This window comes from Vulpes lagopus, chromosome X (genome assembly GCF_018345385.1).
Source record: "Vulpes lagopus strain Blue_001 chromosome X, ASM1834538v1, whole genome shotgun sequence".
Classification (NCBI taxonomy): Eukaryota; Metazoa; Chordata; class Mammalia; order Carnivora; family Canidae; genus Vulpes; species Vulpes lagopus.
Window position 1 is genome coordinate 105,948,748 of NC_054848.1, and position 21,393 is coordinate 105,970,140.

The 21,393-nt window shown below is 43.1% G+C and overlaps 1 protein-coding gene and 1 non-coding gene across 9 annotated transcripts in view; one reads left to right on the forward strand and one right to left on the reverse strand.

The window, feature by feature from the left end:
• The window catches only part of ZNF75D (zinc finger protein 75D), a 79,830-nt gene that overhangs the window by 41,744 nt on the left and 16,693 nt on the right, over positions 1–21,393 (reverse strand). Inside the window, exons 6-7 of one of the 8 annotated variants that reach the window (XR_005985707.1) lie at positions 7,138–9,169; positions 1,616–1,887 (exon numbers count right to left, since the gene is read on the reverse strand). Coding sequence is in view for 1 of the 8 variants with exons in the window: in XM_041741623.1 (XP_041597557.1) it covers positions 9,165–9,169 (5 nt within the window). In the remaining 7 variants the exon portion in view is untranslated. Of the gene's footprint in view, positions 1–1,615; positions 1,888–2,474; positions 9,170–21,393 lie in introns of those variants that run through there. The other 7 variants (XR_005985708.1, XR_005985712.1, XR_005985711.1 and 4 more) reach the window with 7 other exon arrangements.
• LOC121483697 lies at positions 14,174–14,280 on the forward strand. The gene has a single exon (XR_005985811.1). It is a non-coding gene; the product is annotated as a U6 spliceosomal RNA (small nuclear RNA).

Sequence of the window (21,393 nt, forward strand, 5' to 3'; positions counted from 1 at the left end):
CAGCATACAGGAACTCAGGAAGGAATGCAACAGAGCTTTTGGGGACATGCAGGGGAGGGAAAGAACCGCCCCCCCCCCAGCTTCCTCTGTCAGCATCTATTCTTGTCTTGGGTATTAAAGACACAGATGGAGGTAAATCTTTAAAATTATCAATATATTTAGGATGTCTGGGTGGCTCAGTCAGTGGAACATCTGACTTTGATTATGCTCAGTTTGTGATATCAGAGTCGTGATATTGAGCCCCACATAGGACTCTGCACTCAGCTCTGAGTTAGCTTGAGATTCTTTCTCTCCCTCTGCCCTTAGCCCTGCTCATGCTCTATCACCCTAAAATTTAAAAAACTAAAATATTTTTAAAAATTATATGTTTGTAACACTTTTTATTCAAGAACCTTAGCACCTTAACCATGTGGACCTAGCCTGCACTAGAAATGTGAGAAGCCTTGTCAGACAATCACAACTGGAACAGACTATATGGAGGAGAGGAATCCACCACCTCATCCCAGCTGGTACCACCAGAAACGTGGGGTCTCAGTAAACAGAATTGTCGCTAAATGTAAAAGATCCTGTCAAGACCTTATCGTGCTGCTCATATAAGCACAAAACATTTTTTGCATATTGTGGCATGACTTGAATCTTCTAGGAAAGCCCTACTTTGGAAACTAAACAACTACTCTCACTTGTTGTTTAGATTTGCTAACATGGGATGCCCCTTCGGAAAATTACACCATCAGCAGTGTTGGTGACTGTTGCCTTCATAGTGAGATTGTACATAGATGGGATGGGGGCACATGACAACCTCATGAGATTTTCCGGTGCAGTCAAGCCCCAGCGTGTGTGTTCATATGCTTATTCGATTATGACAAACTATGTTCGCTTTCCTTTATATCCTTTCTGGGCTCCACTTGACTCATGTTGGCAACATCTTCCTATAAGGAGCCAGATAGGAAACATTTTAGGCTTCGTGGGTCACATCAGTCTGTCCCCTACTATCCTCCTAACTTGTTCTATAAAGCAACCCCCCAAAAAATAATAAAATAAAGCAACCCTTTGGTCACATGGCTGTTGCGTTGCAGTCAGTTAAGCATCTGACTCTTGGTTTTGGTTCAGGTTCTGATCTCAGGGTGGTGAGTTAGAGTCCCCCATCAGGCTCTACGCTCAGCCAGGAGTCTGCCTGAGATACCCTCTCCCTCAGCTCCTCCCCCTAGTGCTCATTCTCTCTCCCAAATAAATAAATAAACCTTAAAAATTAAAAAGCAACCCTTTAACAGGTTAAAACTGCTACAGCTCCCAGGTATACAAACACAAACTGTGGCCAGATCTGGCCGGCACAGCTTACCACACAATATTGATGTTACTGGAGGATGAATGTGGGTATGTCCCCAACCTATGATTTCATTTCCATGTATTTAAGGGGACACTACAGAGTCTTTGTTGTAGGAAGGGACTGGGCCTGATACCCAGAGAAGTGAGCCATATACTGATCCAGAGATAGAAAGGACCTCCCCGGGATCCTGGGGTCCAAGAGGACATGGAGACAAACGTCTGACCCACAGCCGGCTGCCTCTACTCCTTAGCGGGGTCTCGTCACCAAGACACCAAAGCCAATGCTCACCCGCTGCTCCGCTGGCTCAGCTTCAGTGCAGAAGTCGTCTCTCACCACTACAACTCTTCCTGTGTTCTGCAGGGTCCCTGTCTCCGTGGGAAGGATGGTTACGAACTGCAACAACACTAGCAGCTCCAGGAGCTGGTCCTTGGAGTGCGTGCTGGGCCTCACCATTGGCAGCAAAGCTTCCAGAGTCCCTTGAAAGCCTGGGGGGGAGGGGCGGCTGGGGCACTTCACTGCCTGAAGCGCTGGCAGAAGGCTTCACAGTGGGCATCATAGTACTGAAACACAAAGCCCATTTTCAGGGAGGCCTGGATCGCACAACCCAGGGCCATGGCCATCCCCCTTCTGGTGGGATACAGTGGCTCTGGGGCCTCCAGTCTCAGATTCTGATCTGTTTCTTTTTATAGGCATGGGGTGGAGGCACCCACAGCTGAGGAGAAGCCAAAATCAGAAAGGAGGAACACCAGTGGTTACCAGAGACCATTCTCACCTTCCCTACCTTACTGACTTTCCACTACAGCCCTGGTGCAGCAGCCTCTGGCCTTTCTATGGTTTTAAGAAGCTGATGGCAAGGCCATGGATTCACTTCTTAGAAAAATACACATACAAGTCCCATTCTGCATCTAAGTTCCAAAAGATACATAAAATGTCCCAGCCCATCCACAGACCCTCGAGAACTGTGCTGTCGTCCTATGGGGAGCCACTAGAGACACACAGACATTTAAGTCCCAAGTGATGAAAATACCAATTCTGGTGCTAGCTACATTTCCAGTGCTCCCTGGCCATCAGTGTAAAATGTTCTTCCCAGCAGCTGGGCTCTAGAATTTCAGCATGCTAAGGATACTTGCCTTAAGGAGAACCCACCACACAAGTACCAGTGTGAGACCCCACTGCCAGCCTACCGTGGGCTGTCTTCTGTTTCCATATACATATATGGGCCACCGAAGAAGTGGGGGGCAGCGCTCACAGCTCTGCTGAGCAACCCTGAAGGTCCAGGTGGCCCTGAGTGACCCTCGGTCACCTTCCGCCACGGGCATCATAGCTGCAGCCATGCCTCCAAAGGCTGCAAATCCACAAGCCTTCGTGCCTCTCCGCTCAAGGGGTGCGTCCTTCGTCCTTCAGCCAGCATCAGCGTGACCCGCCTCCTGCTAGGGCATGCGGGGCTTCCTCGGGGGAGAGAAAAACAGACCGCAACAGGGTGGGCCACCGGCCACCTGGGCTGCGTGAAGGACGAAGGACACCGATCAGATCACGCTCCTCCTGCTGTGTCCAGGTGCTGCTCTGAGCCTCCTATGCATAGGTCAGGTGCCCCAGGCCTCACCCAAAGCTCAGAGGTGGGGGCTAGGATCATGCCCTGGGTACAGAGGAGGGGCCTGAGTTTTGTGGCTCAGGAGCACTGAATAACTTGTCCCAGGTCACACAGAATATGCCAGAGGGTTATGGTGACGGGGCTAGAATGCATAGCCCTTTCAATGCTCATGTGTACCAACATCCAAAGGTTCTTAGTGCAACATCTATGGCGACGCTGGTGGACACAGGGGTGGTCACGTGCATGTCTGCACAGGGGTCAAGACCTGTATCCCAGCCACCCGTCCTCCACATGGTCTCCCTCTCTTTGCTCACACCCCTGAGGTACCCGGCCTCTTCCATGGACCGGGTGAAGCAGAAAACGACTCATGGCTCTTCCTGGCCAATCATGGAAAGTGACACTGTTCCCATCCCATACCTGGGCAAGTTTCTTTTTACAAAGAATGATTTCTGTCCTTGAGGGAGGGCAGAGTGGCAGAGGGAGAGGGAGGGAGAGACTGTCAAGCGCGCACTCCCGGCTGAGTGGGAGCCTGACCTCAGGACCCTGAGTTTAGGTCCTGAGCTGAAACCAAGAATCCCAAGCTCAACCAACTGGCCACCCAGGCACCCCGCCCCCACGCGCCACGTCCCCGTCTCCAGGAATGTTTCTGAAAGGACAGCTGGTGTCTCTCCTTGTACCATTCATCAGCTGCCTCAATTTTCCTGCTGCGATGGAAAGTGCATGGAACCAGTTGCCTGCCCTGGCCTAGAGGAATTGCTCCTGCAAGGTGATTGCTCCTCGTGCTTGCAAAGCATCCAGGAAGTGGCTGCCTTGGGCTGTGGACCCTCCCTGACTGCTGGGCCTCAAAGCTGGCAGCCCTCCCCACAGGGGCCCCAACCCTCCAGCACATTCACCAGGGCCCTGATCTTCCAGCTGTCCCTCCATCTGCTCTCCCTCAGGGCAACCCCACTGCACCCCACTGTTTCTCCCCACAGCCGCCTGAGACAGCCCGCACTCACTTAGCCCTAGGATAACAAGGCTCTGTACAAAGCAGGCACTCGGGGAAAGGCGAAAAGGCTAGGGGGACGCGTCCAAAAGCCAGTGACAAGTCCGCTGCCCAGGGCGGAGCGAGGGTGCTGGCGAGGGTGCCAGAGCGGGTGCGGGAAGGGCCCCAGCAGCATGTCCCAGCGCCCTGATGAAGGGCACTACTCGCCCCAGACAACCTCGGAAAGGCCTGGCCCGGGTCGCGGGGAGCAGCGGCAGGGAGTCCGGCGGGACAGAGGCAGGCCACGTGTCCTCTTTCCACGCGCCTGCGGCCCCTCCTTCATCCCCGTGCCTTTTTTCTGTCCACAGGCCACCGCAGGGTTGTCTGGAGGTGACCTTTTGAAATAGCCTAGCAGGACTAGAGCTGGGTCGCTCGCGTCCATGCCCTCTGGTGGCTCAGGTAGGTACTGCGTCGAGGCGAACAACTTTCCCTGGCGCCCCAGAGGCCTGACTGTGGCATGCCGCCAATCACTTTTCCCTGAGGTCCTTGGAAGGACAAAGGCACCTCAGGGGTCCCTGCAACTCGCGCTAAAGCCCAGGCCAGGGCTGGAGGTTACCAGGTCCCGTGGCCTTGGGGGATAAAAGGGGCCCATTCCCCTAGGCTAGCATCTCTAGGACACACAGGGCCCACCATGAGCCACCCTTTTCCTTTCCGTGCCCGGTGACACACAAGGACCTGCATTTCATTCCTTTCCTGTGTCTAGTGAGGCACAGGGACCTTCTTTGCACTGCCCCTTGCATTCCTGCTCCTAGGGACACAGAGGGACCCACCTCTGGTTCCTTTCCCAGGCCCGGGGATGCACAGTGGCCCTGTGCTGTCTCTTCTACCTGTGTCCACCCCGGGCAGTTGCTGTGTGATCTGAGCCACCCAAGGGAACCCTGCCATTCCCATCAGGGAGTCCGTGCCTCTGGCTCCAGGACTTAGGGCCTCCAGGTTCTCTGGCACTGAGTACGGTGGTGCTGCAGGGGGGGGTAGGGGGGTAGTAGCCAGGCGGCCTCCTGATGGAAGCCACTAAGGCTGAGTGGGGGAGTCCTCCTCATGGCACCAGGGCGGGACCAGCGGGGTTCTCCCCCATGTGCCAGCTCATCTGGTGGCCTGGAAGCAGAGAGGCACAGGCCAGGGTAAAGGCCCCACTGTCTCCTTAACCGAGGCCCAGCACTCTCTACCTTCCCCTGTGCCAACAGGAGGGGAGGAGGAAGTTCTTGCAAGAGCTTTTTAAACTTAGGACTTCTTAAATTTAGATTTCTTCACCACACCCAGACGCCCTCAGGCATTGGCTCTAGCTTGGGCTCCAATAAGTGCATTTTATTTTTATTTTTAAAGATTTTATTTATTTATTCATGGAAGACAGAGAGAGAGAGGCAGAGACATAGGCAGAGGGAGAGGCAGTCTCCCTGCAGGGAGCCTGATGCAGAACTATATCCCAGGACCCTGGGATCAAGACCTGAGACAAAGGCAGACCTCAACCCACAGGTGCCCCTAATATGGGAGTTCTAATAAGTGCTCCTGGGGAGTTGGTCCATTGTTGCGCTCAAATTTGTGATTTTGAGCTTTTTTGTTTTGTAAGATAGGAGAGACCTGAAAATATGAGAAATAATGGACTGCTCAGAATACTGTATGATCTCTTATATTTGGAATCTAAAAAGCCAAACTCATACAAACAATCGTGTTTCCTGGGGGCTGGGGTTTCAGGAAGTGGGGGGGGGGATACTGGTCAACAAGTACAACATTCCAGTTATATAATTAGTTAAGGATCATATACAGCAGGATGTCTCTAGTTAATAATACCATTTTATGCATACTTGAAAACTGTTGAGAGAGTAAATTTTAAATATTCTCACCACAAAGAATAAGGTAACTATGTGAGGTAATGGAGGTGCTAACAATATTGTGATAATCATGTCAAAATATGTACTCATAGCAAATCACCTTTGTACACCTTAAATGTATACAGTGTTATATGTCCATTAGCTCTCAATAAAGCTGGAGAAAAGAAAGAGGGAAGGAAGGGGAGAGAAAGGGAGAGAGAGAGAGAGGGAAAGAAACAGTGAGTCTTCTGGAGGAGGTCAAAGTCTTCCATTTCTGAATCACAAAAACTTAGCCCTAAGTGAGAGGCTTATGTTAAGGATTGAATCTGGGGCAAGCGTGCATACCCCTGGAAAAGAACTGTTTGTCTTCAGCAGGGGAAACAACAGAAAACTTGTTACAGCTTCTGCCTTTCCTCCCTCCTCCCCCTCCTGTGGGTGTCCACCCCTAGCTCTGGATGTGCATTTCTGGTCATTCAATTTACTTTTGGCCATGAAGCCTAACAGGTTGTGTATGGTTTCTACTCCCTTCTTTTTCTTCTTATTTTTTTAATTTTAATTTTTCCCTTTTTCTTCTGTCTGGGATCCTCTATCGGTTCATGGAGAGAGTTATCTCACTTTTAGCTGGGAATATATCTTTTTTTTTTTTACTTCTTTATAAAATAAAACTCCTGTATCATTGCCCTGGACTTTGGGGGAGAGGGGAGGGCTTTTTCCCATTGAAAGATGAAAGATTCATCCTGATATGAATTGACCTTTTCTCCCCCTCACGAAACATACCTAAAATCAGGATTTTTATTATGATGGATGACATTTCAGAGAAAATGTGATAGAATTGCACAGTTTGTTAATATTTGGTTTATGATATTATATGTATAAATAATTGGCCAGAGTTGTTAACATTCTCTCTATAAACTCTTTTGTTTTTATCTGTTTCAAAGGTGGGGAAAAGCATAATTATTTTGCAAAGGATTGATCTGATGATATAAAGGTTGAATTGATATGTATGTTTGTATGTATATACATATGTATGTATTATAGAAATCATCTAACAAGATGATGGAGGCTGAGAAATCCCAAAATCTGCAGTCAGCAAGCTGGAGACCCAAGAGAACCAAAGATTAAGTTCCAGTCCACAGGAAAGAGCAGACCAATTGTCCAAGCTTAGGACAGAAATTCCCTCTTACATGGCCTTTTGGTCTATGTTGGCTTCAACTGCTTGGGCCAGGCCCACTCATGTTGGGGGAAGGCCAGATGCTTTACTCCCTCTATGGATTCAAATGTTAATCTCAACCAAAACTGCCCTCAGACACATCCAAAGGAATGTTTGGCTAAATGCCTGTTCACCCCATTGCCCAGGCATGCTGCAACCTAAAATTCACCATCATACCTTCCTGAACTGTGCAGTCCTAGCAGAATGGTTTTCTTTTCTGTCTTCCTAAAGGATGGGCTGGTTTTAGGAACTGCGAAGAAACAGGCAGCAAACAAAGTTTCACAGCCTTGATCCTCCTAATAAGATGTGCAAAAAAGAGAAGGATAACTGCACGTGCATGCATGTGTGTGCATATGTGTGTGTGCATGTGCACACATGCAGCCCACATCCTTTGGTGTTGCCTTCCCAACTGCCTGCAGAGCACTCTCCACCTCCTCCTGAGAGGCAGGGCCATCCTTCGGCACCTGAACCATGTTGCACTTCCAGGGTCACCAATCCTGCTCTTGGCTACTTAGCACTTCCTGTGTCCTAGGCTTCATCAGGCAAGGCTCAGCAATTCTGGCCTCATCTTTTCTTTCAGGACCTTTAATATGTAAACGTTGCTGCAACCTGAAAAATCATACCAGGAAAATAAAATGCTAGCCAGCCCTTCTGAATCATTGCCCATTTAGAGAAGGAACTAACTCACCTCCGTTTTGCTTCTCCCAAGTCCATCTGTAGCCATGACTGGATGATGGGCGTCTCTGTCCCTCCCTAGCCAGCACTGTAACAGAACCCAGATGAGTCCCAAGGAGATACACTGTAATCCTCCAGAAATGTTTGTGCACTTGGAAATTCACAATTAGTTAAATTATATGTCTGTAATTATTCAGTAGTTCTTTCTTCTCCATTGCACAGTACACTTTGTAAAGTCAAAGGCCTGTGTGCTTTGCTTGCCCTGTAATGTAGTGCCTGGTACACACAGTAGGTACTCAATAGATACTCTTCACAGACTGATCCTTTCCTTACACAGATGGATGTCCCAGATTGTTGGTTTCTGTGGGGAGAGTTTTCTCTGAAAAATTAATCCAAATGAGGTCAAATTATGAGAAAAGCAAACTGAACATCACTGGTTCCAGTTTGCACCTTCCTCTCCCCTCTTTCTCGTTGCCCTCTGCTTCTTAGTAAGAAGGAAAATCACAGAGCCTGTGCTCCCTTCTTACACTTGGCACAATTGGAAAGTAGGTGAGAAGGCAAATTCCTCAACCCCATAATGAGAATGGTGGGAATAATAGCCTTAGATATGAGTAAGCTGATTCGTAATTATAGTGTGATTTCATAGCTATAAATGTGATCCTAGAAGCCAGTCAGTAAAGTAAATGAAGCAAGTAAAATTACCTCAGAGAGGCAGAAACCAAGGCTCATGAGAGAAATGTGACTTGCTCCAGGACTTGCAGGTCAACAGAAAGCATGGACACCCAATCGTCTGACCTCAGACTCTTATTCTAGCATCCTTTCCAACTGGTCACACCACACCTTAGCACTTCAGTGGAAGAAGTGAACACAAATGCTTCCTAACATACTCATGTGTATTGATTTGTGAGGACTGCCATAACAGTCCCAGACCAGGGGACTTCAACAACAGAAAGTTTCCATGAGATTCATGACGTCATAGCTACATACCGAATTGATACTGGTCTGGCTTCCCAGAGCTCCTACACTAGGCCTGCAGGTCTGTGTTGTCCTTACTTGCATTGGATAGACATGGAGAGGCCATGACTTTCTTGCATCAGGACTCTTGGTGTCCGACTCCCATTTAGCTGTCTCTGCCTCTCATTTAGATTCAGAGGAAGTAGGGGCAAGAATACGACTCACCTCCTATTGGCTACATGGAGAACACAAAAATAGTTGCAGAGTAAGAGGAAAAATGTGAAATTAGGGCTTTAAGGAGACTAAAAGGAGACATGGTATATGACAGAAAAGAAAACATTCACAGCCTAATTATAAATCATTGAGAGCTTACTTGGGAAAACATGGAGGTGTGTGTTTACCTGGCAAACATTCAATGAGCACCTTTTGTAAGTCAGGCTTGGCTGTGGACCAATGTATCAAATGTGATCCTTGCCATCTTGGGGCCTCAGAACAGACTGAAGGGAGCCACCAAACGAATAATCAGTGGAATTCAGCTTCTTAAGTACATCAGTAGTACAGCCACGTATGAATCATCAACCTTGAATTAGGTAGAAACAAACAGAAAGTTTCATAAAACTAAAATAGTGCTGGTCTCCACAAAGAATTTTGAAAGCAAAGAAGGTACAATTTGTTTTTTTGGGTTTAATGGTGGGGGGCCTGGCAAGTGCTGGGCGTTTTAGCTCTTTAAAGCATTTTCTGGCTTTCTACTATGTACCAGGTCCTGGGCTAACTATTGAAGATGAAAACACTGAATAGAACACCTTTGCTCATTATAAAAGAGCACACAGGGACGCCTGAGTGTCTCAGTCAGTTAAGTGACCAACTTTTAATTTTGGCTCAAGTCATAATCTCAGGATCATGAGATCAGGCCTCCACACTGCATGTAGAACCTCCTTAAGATTTTCTCTCTCCAGGGACGCCTGGGTAGCTCAGTGGGTGAGCGTCTGTCTTTGACTGAGGGCATGATCCTGGAATCCCGGGATTGAGTTCCACATCGGGTTTCCAGTATGGGGCCTGCTTTTTTCTCTGCCTGTTTCTCTGCCTCTCTCTCTGTATCTCTCATGAATAAATAAATTAAATCTTTTAAAAAATATTTTCTCTCTCCAGGGCGACTGGGTGGCTCAGTCAGTTGAGCCTCTTGGTTTGGGGTCAGGTCATGACTCAGGGTCATGGGATCTGAGCCCCACCTCAGGCTCCATGCTCAGCAGAAAATCTGTTTCCCCTCGCCCTCTTCCCCTCCCCTGTTTGCTCACTCTCTCTCTAAAATAAATAAATGCTTTTAAAAAAAGTCTCCTCTCCTAACTCTGGGAAACGAACTAGGGGTGGTAGAAAGGGAGGTGGGCGGGGGTGGGGGTGACTGGGTGACGGGCATTGAGGGGGGCACTTGATGGGATGAGCACTGGGTGTTATTCTATATGTTGGCAAATTGAACACCAATAAAAAAATAAATTTATTTTAAAAAGATGAAAAAAATTATAAAGTCTCCTTCTCCCTCCTCCTCTTTCCCTACCCTGCTCTCTCTCTCTCTCAAAAAACAAAGAAAAAACAAACAACAACAACAAAAACAAAACAGAGAGAGAGAACACACAATAAAATGGAGGCAGACATTAAACTATCAAACATCTTATAAAACGTGTTGTTCAAGAGTTGACCACAGGGATGCCTGGGTGGCTCGGTGGTTGAGCATCGCCTTTGGCTCAGGACGTGATCCCGGGGCCCTGAGATTGAGTCCCGCATCCAGCTTCCCACAGGGAGCCTGATTCTCCCTCTGCCCATGTCTCTGACTCTCTCTCTCTCTCTGTGTGTCTCTCATGAATAAATAAATAAAATAATTTTAAAAAAGGATGGAAGAGAGTTGGTATTTTGATGACCATGATGTTGGACAAAGAGCATGTCTCTACTCGAGTCTCTTAACTTGCTTACCTCTGTCTGGCCCCTTCTAACCCATTCTGTACACTGCTTTTCAGAGTAGAACAGGGTGAAGTTATGAAAACATTCTTTTTTGAAAATTCTTCAGGAGCTCCAATGCTTTCAGTATGAAGTTCCAATGACTTAGTTTAGGACACAACAAGATAGTTCCTGATCTGGCCTCTGCCCACTTCTCTAGCCTCATCTTTGTCCACTTAGCCACAGGTGCATCTAACTTCTAGATATATCAAACTTCTTAACATACTATTTTGAAAATCTAGCCTTATCCAAGAACTATTCTTTTTTTCTAAATGTCTCCCTTTTATAAAACCTAGTAAACTCCTTTTCACCACCCTCTGAAACTCAGTTGAAGAATCATCATGTCTTATAAACACTTTCTTTCTTCCAAGTTTGCTTTAAATATGTCCTTTGTGCTCCAAAAGCATTCTTCCGTGGTCAACTCTTTTTTTAAAAAAAGATTTTATTTATTTATTCATGACAGACACACAGAGAGGCAGACACAGGCAGAGGGAGAAGCAGGCTCCCTGAGGGGAGCTTGATGCAGGACTCGATCTAGGGACCTTGGGATCAGGACCCGAGCCAAAGGCAGATGTTCAACCACTGAGCCACTCAGGTGACCCAAATCTTTCCCATACGAATATCCTTATCACCCCCACATGACACAGGTGGGGCTCATATGCTTTCTTCCAACCTCAAAAGTAAACGAATGACCAGAGGCCTGAACAATCAAAATACCTCTTTATCATCTTAAACCCTTCTCACTCTTTAGCCAGCATGTAGCCCAACCCAAATGATAAAATGGCTTTTGCTGAAGCCATCAAGAAAGATGCTTTGTGGGGCACTTGGGTAGCTAAGTGGTTGAGTGTCTGCCTTTGGCTCAGGTTGTGATCCCGGGGTCCTGGGACTGAGTCCCACATTGGGCTCCCTGAGGGAGCCTGTTCTTCCCCCTGCGTATGTCTGTACCTCTCTCTGTGTGTTTCTCATGAATAAATAAATAAAATCTTTTTAAAAAATTATCTAACTACATTGTTCAAGTTTAAAATGTTAATTGTAGTCCCAGGGTAAACCCTTAGAAAATAACTTTATTTTAATTTTTTAAAGATTTAATTTATTTATTCATGAGAGAGACACACACAGAGAGAGGCAGAGATACAGGCAGAGGGAGAAGCAGGCTCCACGCAGGGAGCCCGATGCAGGACCCAGTCCTGGGTCTCCGGGATCATGCCCTGAGCCTAAGATAGACACTCAACCGCTGAGCCACTCAGGCTTCCCAGAAAATAACTTTAAAAAACAGAAAAGGAAATAAAAAAGCAATTAAAATGGTACCTGCAAAAAATAAAATGTAAACCAAAGAACGCAGTATTGGAGGAACTGAGGAACAAAATGATATAAGATATATAGAGAACCATGATAAAATGGCAGAAGTCCTTCCTTATCAGTACTGACTTTATTTTTTTCAGTACTGACTTTAAATTTAAATGTATTAAACTGTCCAACTAAAAAGAAGGCATTAGTAGCATGGGCTTAAAAAACAAACCATGATCCTTCCATAGTCTACAAGACACTTATTTTATATTTATTTTTTTAAGATTTTATTTATTATTTATTTGAGAGAGAGAGAGAGAGAGAGAGAACAAGCAGGAGAGGAGGGGCAGAGGGAGAGGCAGGCTAGGAGCCTGACATGGGGCTCAATCCCAGGACCCTGGGATCATGACGTAAGCCAAAGGCAGATGCTTAACTGACTGAGCCACCCAGGTACCCCAACAAGGCACTCATTTTAGACCCAAAGACATAAATAGGTTTAAAGTGAAAAGATGGAAAAGATACTCCATATGAACTATAATCAAGAGACCTGAAGTGCTTATGCTAATATTAGGCAAAATAGACTTTAATCAAAACATGTTATAAGAGGCAAAGAATGGCATTACATATTGATAAAAGAGTCAATTTATCAAGAATTAGTATAACAATTATAGACATATGCACACTTTACAAGAGTCCCCAAATATATGAAACAGTATTTGACAAATTCAAAGGGAGAAATAGTTTTACAATTGTCAAAAATTTCACTTCTCTCTTTTAGTAATGGATAGAACACCCAGACAGATCAATAATGAAATAGAGGACTTGAACAACACTATAAATCAACTTGACCTAACATACATGTATATTCCACCCCCAAAATGTAGAACATACATTTTCATGTTCACATGGACTCTTCTCAGGATAGAGTATATGTTAAGCCACAAGTCTATAGCCCACTTTTTGAGTTATTAGGTTTTTTTGATGTTGAGTTGTAAAGAGTTCCTTATATATTTTGGATGTTAACCCCTCATCAGATTATGGTTCACAAACACTTTTCTCTCATTCTATAGGTTTCCTTTTAACTCTGTTGTTTCCTTTGCTATGCAGAAACTTTTTAGTTTGATATAGTCCCACTTGTCTATTTTGGCTTTTGTGGCCTGTGCTTTTAGTGTATTATCTATGAAATCATTGCCAAGACCAATATTATGGAGCTTTCTCAATATGTTTTCTTCTAGGAGTTTTATCTTAAGCCATATATTTAAGTCTTGAGTACATTTTGACTTGATTATTGTGTAAGGTATAAGATAAGGGTCCAATTTAATTCTTTTACATGTGGATATCCAGTTTTGCCAATACCATTTGTTGAAGAGACTATCACTTACCCCTAGTGAATTCATAGCACCCTTGTCAAAAATCAGTTGACCATATATACATGGATTTATTTCCAGGCTCTCTATTCTGTCCCACTGGTCTACATATCTACTTTTATGCCAGTACCATATAGTTTTGGTTACTGTAGCTGTGTGACACATTTTGAAATAAGAAAAAATTATGCCTCCAGCTTTGTACTTTTTTTCCTCAAGATTGACTTGGCTATTCATTGTCTTTTATGGTTCCATATGAATTTCAGAATTGTTTTTTTCTATTTCTATTTTTAAAAAGCCAGTGGGATTTTGATAGGATTGTACTGAATCTATAGATTGCTTTGGGAAATATAGATATTTGAACAATATTAAGTCTTCTGATCCATGAACATAGGGTACCTTTCCATGCGTTTGGTTTTTTAATTTCATTCATCAGTGTTTTGTAGAAAATGAGCTAAGAACTTGAACAAATATTTCTCCAAAAAAGACATACAAGTGCAACAACATATATATGAAAAAATGATCTAAATTACTAATCATCAGAGAATTGTAAATAAAAACCACAATGAGATACCATATCACACTTGTCAGGAAGGCTATTTAAAAAAGAAGACAACAAGTGTTGCCAAAGATGTAAAGAATTTGGAACCCTTGTATACTGTTGGTGGGAATGAAAAATAGTGCAGTCATTATGGGAAACAGTATAGAGGTTTCTCAAAAAATTAAAAATAAAACTACCATATGATCTAGTAATCTTATTTCTGAGTATTTATCCACAATAACTGAAGTCAGTGTCTCAAAGAGGTATTAGCACTCCCATGTACACAGAAGTACTATTCACAGTAGCCAGGATATGGAAACAACCTAAATGTGCATTGACAGATGAATTTAACAAGTGTGGTATATACATGTAATGGAGTATTCAGCATTAAAAAAAAAGAAGGATGCTCACTTCAACAGTACATATACTAAAACTGGCTCTTTATGGAAGGGAAGAGCATGACCCCTACACAAGGACAGCATGCAAATTTGTGAATTGTTCCATATTTTTTAAAGAAACGCCACATTAAAAAGGAAATTCTGCAAAATGTGACAATATGGATGAATCTTGAGGACATTCTGCTACATGAAATAAGGCAGAGAAAAAAAACAACCATGTTATTTCATTTATATGAAGTATCTAAAATAGTCAAATTTACAGAATCAGAGTGGAATGGTGGTTGGCCAGGGCTGGGGGGCAGGGGGAAATTGGTAATTACTAATTGATGGGCATAGTTTCGGTTAAGCAAGATGAGTAAGTTCTAGAGATCCATTGTACAACACTGTACATATATTCAACAATAATGTATTGTACACTTCACAATTTTTAAGAAGGTAAATCTCATATTCATCATTTTAGAAAAATTAAATTAAATTTAACTTAATTTACAAGTCCTCCCAAAAAGTCTCAATAAATTTTAAATGATTGAAATCACACAAAATATCTTCTCTGACCACAACAGAATAGAGCTGTAAGTCAAAAACAGAAGGAAAACTGGAAAATAAATATGTGGAAATTAAATACCACACTCTTAAAAATACGGAGTCAAAAAAGAAACCAGAAAGGAAATGAAATATATGAAATAAAAATCTCAACATAAAAAATTTATGAGATCTAGCAAAGATAGTGCTCAAAGAAACTGAGAGCTGTAAATATATACATTTAAAAAAGAAGAAATAAATCAATAACCTGACATTACACTTTAAGAAACCAATAAAAATAAAAACTAAATATAAAGCTAGTAGAATGAAAAAAATAATAAACATTAGAGTGGAGATAAAGAAAAGAGAGAATAGAAAAATAATACAGCAAATCACCAAACAAAAAGGTAGTTCTTTGAAAAGACCAACAAAGTTGACAGACATGTAGCTAGAGTAACTAAGAAAAAAGGGGGGAAAGTCAAATCACTAAAATCAGAAATGGAAGTGGTGTAACTGAACACCAACAAATTAGGTAACCCAGATGAAATGGACAACATTATATTGGAAATTCTAGCCAGAGCAATCAGACAAATGAACAAACCAAAAAGCCTCAAATTGGAATGGAAAAAGTAAAACTATATTAATAGATTTCATGATCTTATAGATAGAAAATCCTAAAGAATTCACACACAAAACACTAAAGCTAATAAATTCATCAAAATTGCAGGATAAAAGAGCAACATGCAAAAATCAATTGTATTCTTCTCTTAAGATTTATTTATTTTATCCTATGAGAGAGAGAGAGAGAGAGAGAGAGAGAGCACAAGTGAGAGGAGGGGCAGAGGGAGAGAATCCCAAGCAGACTCCCTGCAGAGCTTGGAGCCTGAGATACGGCTCCATCTCACAACCGTGAGATCATGACCTGAGCTGAAACCAAGAGTCAGATGCTTAAGTGACTGAGCCACCCAGGCACTCCAAATCAGTTGTATTCTTATATATAAGCAATGAATAATCTGAAAAGGAAATTAACAAAATAATTCTATTTATAGTAATAGCAAAAAGAATGAAATGCTCTGGAATAAATTTAGCCAAGGAGGCTCAAGAGTTTGAACATAAATACTACAAAACATTACTGAAAGAAATTTTAATACACCTAGAAAAACTGAAAGACTTATTGCTAAAATGGCAATACTAGGAGCTCCTGAGTGGCCTAGTTGGTTAAGCAGCTGACTCTTGGTGTCAGCCCAGGTCATGATCTCGGGGTCCTGGGATGGAGCCCTGCATCAGGCACCGCACTTAGCAGGAAGTCTGCTTGGGGATTCTCTATCTCCCTCTCCCTCTGCCCCTACCTCCACTCACATACTCTCTCTCTCTCTCTCTCTCTCTCTCTCTCTTTAAAATAAATAAGTAAACCTTTAAAAATAAATAAAATGACAATACTAAACAAAACAATCTACAAAATTCAATACAATTCCTATCAAACTTCCAATAGCCTTTTATGCAGAAACACAAAAGCCAACCCTAAAATTGATCTGAAATTGTAAGACATGGGCAGCCTGGGTGGCTCAACGGTTTAGCGCTGTCTTCAGCCCAGGGTGTGATCCTGGAGACCCGGGATTGAGTCCTGCGTCGGACTCCCTGCATGGAGCCTGCTTCTCCCTCTGCCTGTGTCTCTGCCTCTCTCTCTCTCTCTCTCTCTCTCTCTCTCTCTCTCTCTCTCTCTGTGTCTCTCATGAATAAATAAATAAAATCTTTTAAAAAAATAAAAAGAAATTGTAAGACATACTGAATAGCCAAAACAACCTTGAAAAAGGAACAATGTTGGAGGCCTCCTACTTTCTGATTTCAAAATTTATTATAATCAAAACAGTGTGGTACTGACATAAGGATATATACAGAAAAATGGAATCGAATTTTAAGTCCAGAGAAAAGCCCGTACATCTACATTCAACTGATTTTTGACAAAGATGCAAGATCATTCAATGAGGCCAAACAGGCTCTTCAAAAAATGATGCTGAGACAACTGGGTGACTATATGAAAAAGCATGAAGTTGAATCCCCTACCTTACAATATATACAAAAACTAATTCAAAAATGGATTAAAGACCTAAATGTTCAAAGAGCTAAAACTTCAAAATTCTGAGGAAACCAAAGGACAAATCTTCATGGCTTTGGATTGGGCAGTGGCTTTTTTTTAGATATGACACCAAAAGTACAAGCAAGTATAGAAAAAAAATAACTTGGACTTCAGTCAAAGTAAAAACTTTTGTGCATCAAGAAAGAGATGCATTTCTCCAGAATGGGAGAAAATATTTGCAAATCATGTATAAGAGCCAAGTATTCAGAATATATAAAGAACTATTACTATTCAACTACAAAAAGACAAACCAGCCAGTTAAAAAATGGGCAAAGTGCTCAAATAGACATTTGTTCAAGGTATATACACATATGGCCAATAAGCACATGAAAAGATAGTCAACATTAGTAGTCAGTCACTGGAGAAATGCAAGTAAAAACCACAAAACCTCATACCCACTTGTATGGCTATACTTAAAAACAAATGGAAATTAACAAGACTTGGCTGGGATGCAGAGAAATTGGAACCCTTGTACTTTCTGGTGGGAATGTAAAATGGTACAGCTGTTGCGGAAAAACATTTGGAGGTTCCTCAAAAAGTTACACATGCAATTACCAACTGACCAAGGAATTCTAACTCCTGAGTATAGACCTGAAAGAATTTGTCTTTTCAACTATTTTAAAAACAGACATCCAAACAAATACTTGTACATGAATTTTCATACAGAGCTATTCACAAAGTCAAAAGATGAAAATAACCCAAACGTCCTTCAGTGGAAGAATGAATAAAGAAAATATGGTATATCTATTCAGTGGTATATAATTCAGTCATAAAAAGGAATGAGGAACTGATGCTACAACGTGGATGGACCTCAAAAACACTATACAATTAAGTAGCATTTAGTATCTTCACTATGTTGTGCATCCATTACATCTACTTTGAAAACATTACCCCAAAGGAGACTCCATCCTCCCCAGCCTCCGGCAACTGCTAATCATTTTCTATCTCTATGGATTTACCTCTACTGAATATTTCATATCAATGGTACCATACAACATGTGACTTTTGGTGCCTGATTTCTTTCACATAGCATATGTTTTTTGAGGTTCATCCATGTTGTAGCATGTGTCCACGTGTCATATATCCCTGTGACAATATTTCATTATTTTTTGGCTATATAATTATCCACACCACATTTTGTTTAAGAAGAGAATTTCAGATAAATTTGAGTAATGAATGTATAAGGTAAAATAATATGACTTGTAAATGACAACATAGGAAAATATCTTCATGACCTTGGCACAGGCAATAATTTCTTCACCAAGACTCCAACAGCACTAATGACAAAGGAAAATACTGATAAATTGGAAGACATTACAATTGAGAAGTTTTCTTCATTAGGGGGACATCAAGTGAGCGAAACAGCAAGCCATGGGTGGCAGAAGGTACATGTGGCACATGTATCCAACAGAGGACTCAAATTCAGAATCCAACATATCAGTAAAAGAACCCACTATAAATAGGGGCAAGAGACGTAACAGGCACTTTGAAAAAAAGTATATTCAAATGCTCACTAATGGGCAGCCCTGGTGGCTCAACGGTTTAGCGCCACCTTCAGCCCGGGGTGTGATCCTGGAGACCGGGGATCGAGTCCCACCTCAGGCTCCCTGCATGGAGCCTGCTTCTCCCTCTGCCTGTGTCTCTGCCTCTCTCTCTCTCTGCCTCTCATGAATAAATAAATAAAATCTTTTTTAAAAAAACAAATGCTCACTAATCACATATTAGACACATGAAAAGGTGCTCATGTTAATTGACCAAAGAAATGCAGATTAAAGCCATAATCCTACTACTCACCAGGGTGGCAGGTATGAAAAAGACAGCCAACTTCAAACGTTGACAAGGATAAGGAGCAACTGAAACCCTCACACACTGCTAGTGGGGATGCAGATTGGTACATTTTGAAAAACATTTTGGCAGTGTCTAAAGAAGGTGAACATATATAAACCCTGTGACCCAACCATCCCACACCTAGAGTGCTAGAAATATTCTTTTTCTTGATCTGTGTGGTAGTTACAAGGATGTTCACTTAGTGCAATCACTGAGCTGGACACTCACTACTTGAGCCTCTTTGTTTGTGCCATGCTTCAGTAAGCTTCCTTTAAAATACATATAAATAGGGGCACCTGCGCGGCTCAGCCAGTTAAGCATCTGTCTTTGGCTCAGGTCATGATCTCAGGGTCCTGGGATTGAGCATCGCAGTGAGCTCCCTACTCAACGGGGAGTCTGCTTCTCCCTCTCCCACTGCTCCTCCAGCTCATTCTCTCTCTCAAACAAAGTAATAAAATCTTTAAAAAAACATAAAAATAGGGGGGAAATGTCTTATGACCATGAGGCTCTAAGTGTTAATGTGTTTTCTTTTGATTATTACAATTATTAAATGCTATTGATTAAACAACATAAATGTATTATAAATTTGGGTATTTATAAACAAAAAATAAATATTTATTGAAAATCCCACTCAATGCTATAGATGACTTCCTTGAAATTAGTTCATATCATGAATATTAATTATTTCCAGAATAAAGCCTCGCTCATCACCAATTATATTCCTATTTCTCATTTTCAGAGATGATATGTCAATAAGCATGTGCAAAATTTTGTTATATAGCAGGGTCACTCAAATTTTATAAATTTCCCTTAGAGGTATATGGCATAAATCAAGTACTGAAAGATCACCATTTTTCCCAATGATCTATCAGTTGATCAGTTGATTAATAAGTCCTACTTCATTTCTGTCTAAATGAAAACATGGAAAACTATGTGATATGCAAGATTCCCTGACCAGTCATTAGTCACTCAGTTTTCCAGCTAGGATATTTTAAATGCCCCTTTGGCTCCTCAGACATCTTAAACTCTGGGGCAATGCACCACGGGAAGATCAGAGCATGGAAGAGTGGTGGAAGGGGGGTGAGGAAGGGGAGGATGGTGAAGGAGAACCTCCCTTTGGGTTTTCTTCATATCAGTTTTAGGAAGAAGGACGTATGGAACCTAAGGATTCAAATAGATTCCTGTAAAACTATCTGTGCCCAATCTCCCTTGGACAGTCCTGACACATGTCTGCCAGGCACAAGTGAACCTTGATCACTAATGGACTCCTCAGAAGTGGCTCCTCAGATTCATTTCCAAGAAGGATCTCTGGGTCCTGAGCACCCATGCTGCCTACAGGCCTCAGCGAAGGCCTGCAACAATTGCAACAATTGCAACAATTGCCAAGTTCACCTCTGGAGCACTGGATGGTTTTTGATCCCACCTATCTCCAAAATGAGGAAGGAGGTAGGAACACTCAGAAAAAGGCCAATCTCCCTGGGGAATGCCAGTCTCCTGTATTCCCTATTGCATAATTTTGGACTGCTTGATGACCTCTGCCAAGGTCAGTTTCCAGTGAGGACAGCATGCTGGGTGGACCGAGCTCCAAAAGGCTGGCAGGCAGGCAGGACATTGGAGGAGACGTAACACCAGGAAGGAGAAAAACCAGTGTGCAGGGATGCTCCCAAGGTGTTTTGGTCAGAGCCACTCCCAGACACCACCAGATCCCAGAGGTCCTTGCAATGCAGCCAGCTTCCTGGTGACTGATCCACCAGGGCCCACAGCCAGGAGGCCAGGCACACTGGCTGTCCCAGAGACTGAAACAGACAGCAAGATCAGGGAGACGGGCAATGCCTGGGTGGCTCAGTGTTTGAGCATCTGGCTTTGGCTCAGGGCATGATCTTGAGGTCCTGGGATTGAGTCCCGCATCATGCTCCCCGCAGGGAACCTGCTTCTCCCTCTACCTATGTCTCTGCCTCTCTCTGTGTGTCTCTCATGAATAAAGAAATAAAATCTTTTTAAAATATATAAAATAAAACAAATAAAAAGATCAGGGAGATGGGATGGAAATCTCAAAACTCAGGGAACACCAAGAACCTTTACAGTCACACTTAATTTTTGGCAGTGATTTTCCAATTACATGAGAGTAAAGTGCAGATTAAGTTCACGTTTAAAGCTAAAGTGACCAACCCCATATGTTCAGGGAATTTATATTGACATCTAGCCCCAGGCCAGCCATCACCAGTTACTGAGGTTTTAAGACTATCTCTGTCCACAGGAGAAAGTACGTGAGAAGTATTCTAAGACAACAGTACTCAACGGAGCATTGCTGGAGCATCAGCATCATGTGGCAACTTGCAAGCAATGCCAATTTCCTGGCCCTACACGAGGCCAACTGAGGTAGAAATTATGGGAATGAGGCCCAGCAATCAGTGTTTCAACAAAATCTGGGTTTAAAATGCTGTTCTAGGGACACGGGGTGGCTCAGTAGTTGAGCGTCTGCCTTCAGCTTAGTGCATAAATCTGGGGTCCTGGGATCGAATCCTGCATCGGGCTCCCCACAGAGGGCCTGCTTCTCCCTCTGCCTGTGTCTCTGCCTCTTTCTGTGTCTCTCATGAATAAAAATCTTTTAAAATGAATGAATGAATGAATGAATGAATGAATGAATGGGTGCTGTTCTAAGGGGAGAGTATGGAGTGAGTTTAGGAAGCTTAAGGAGGAAAAGGCGATGTGACATTGAAGGAAGGATTGGAACAGGTC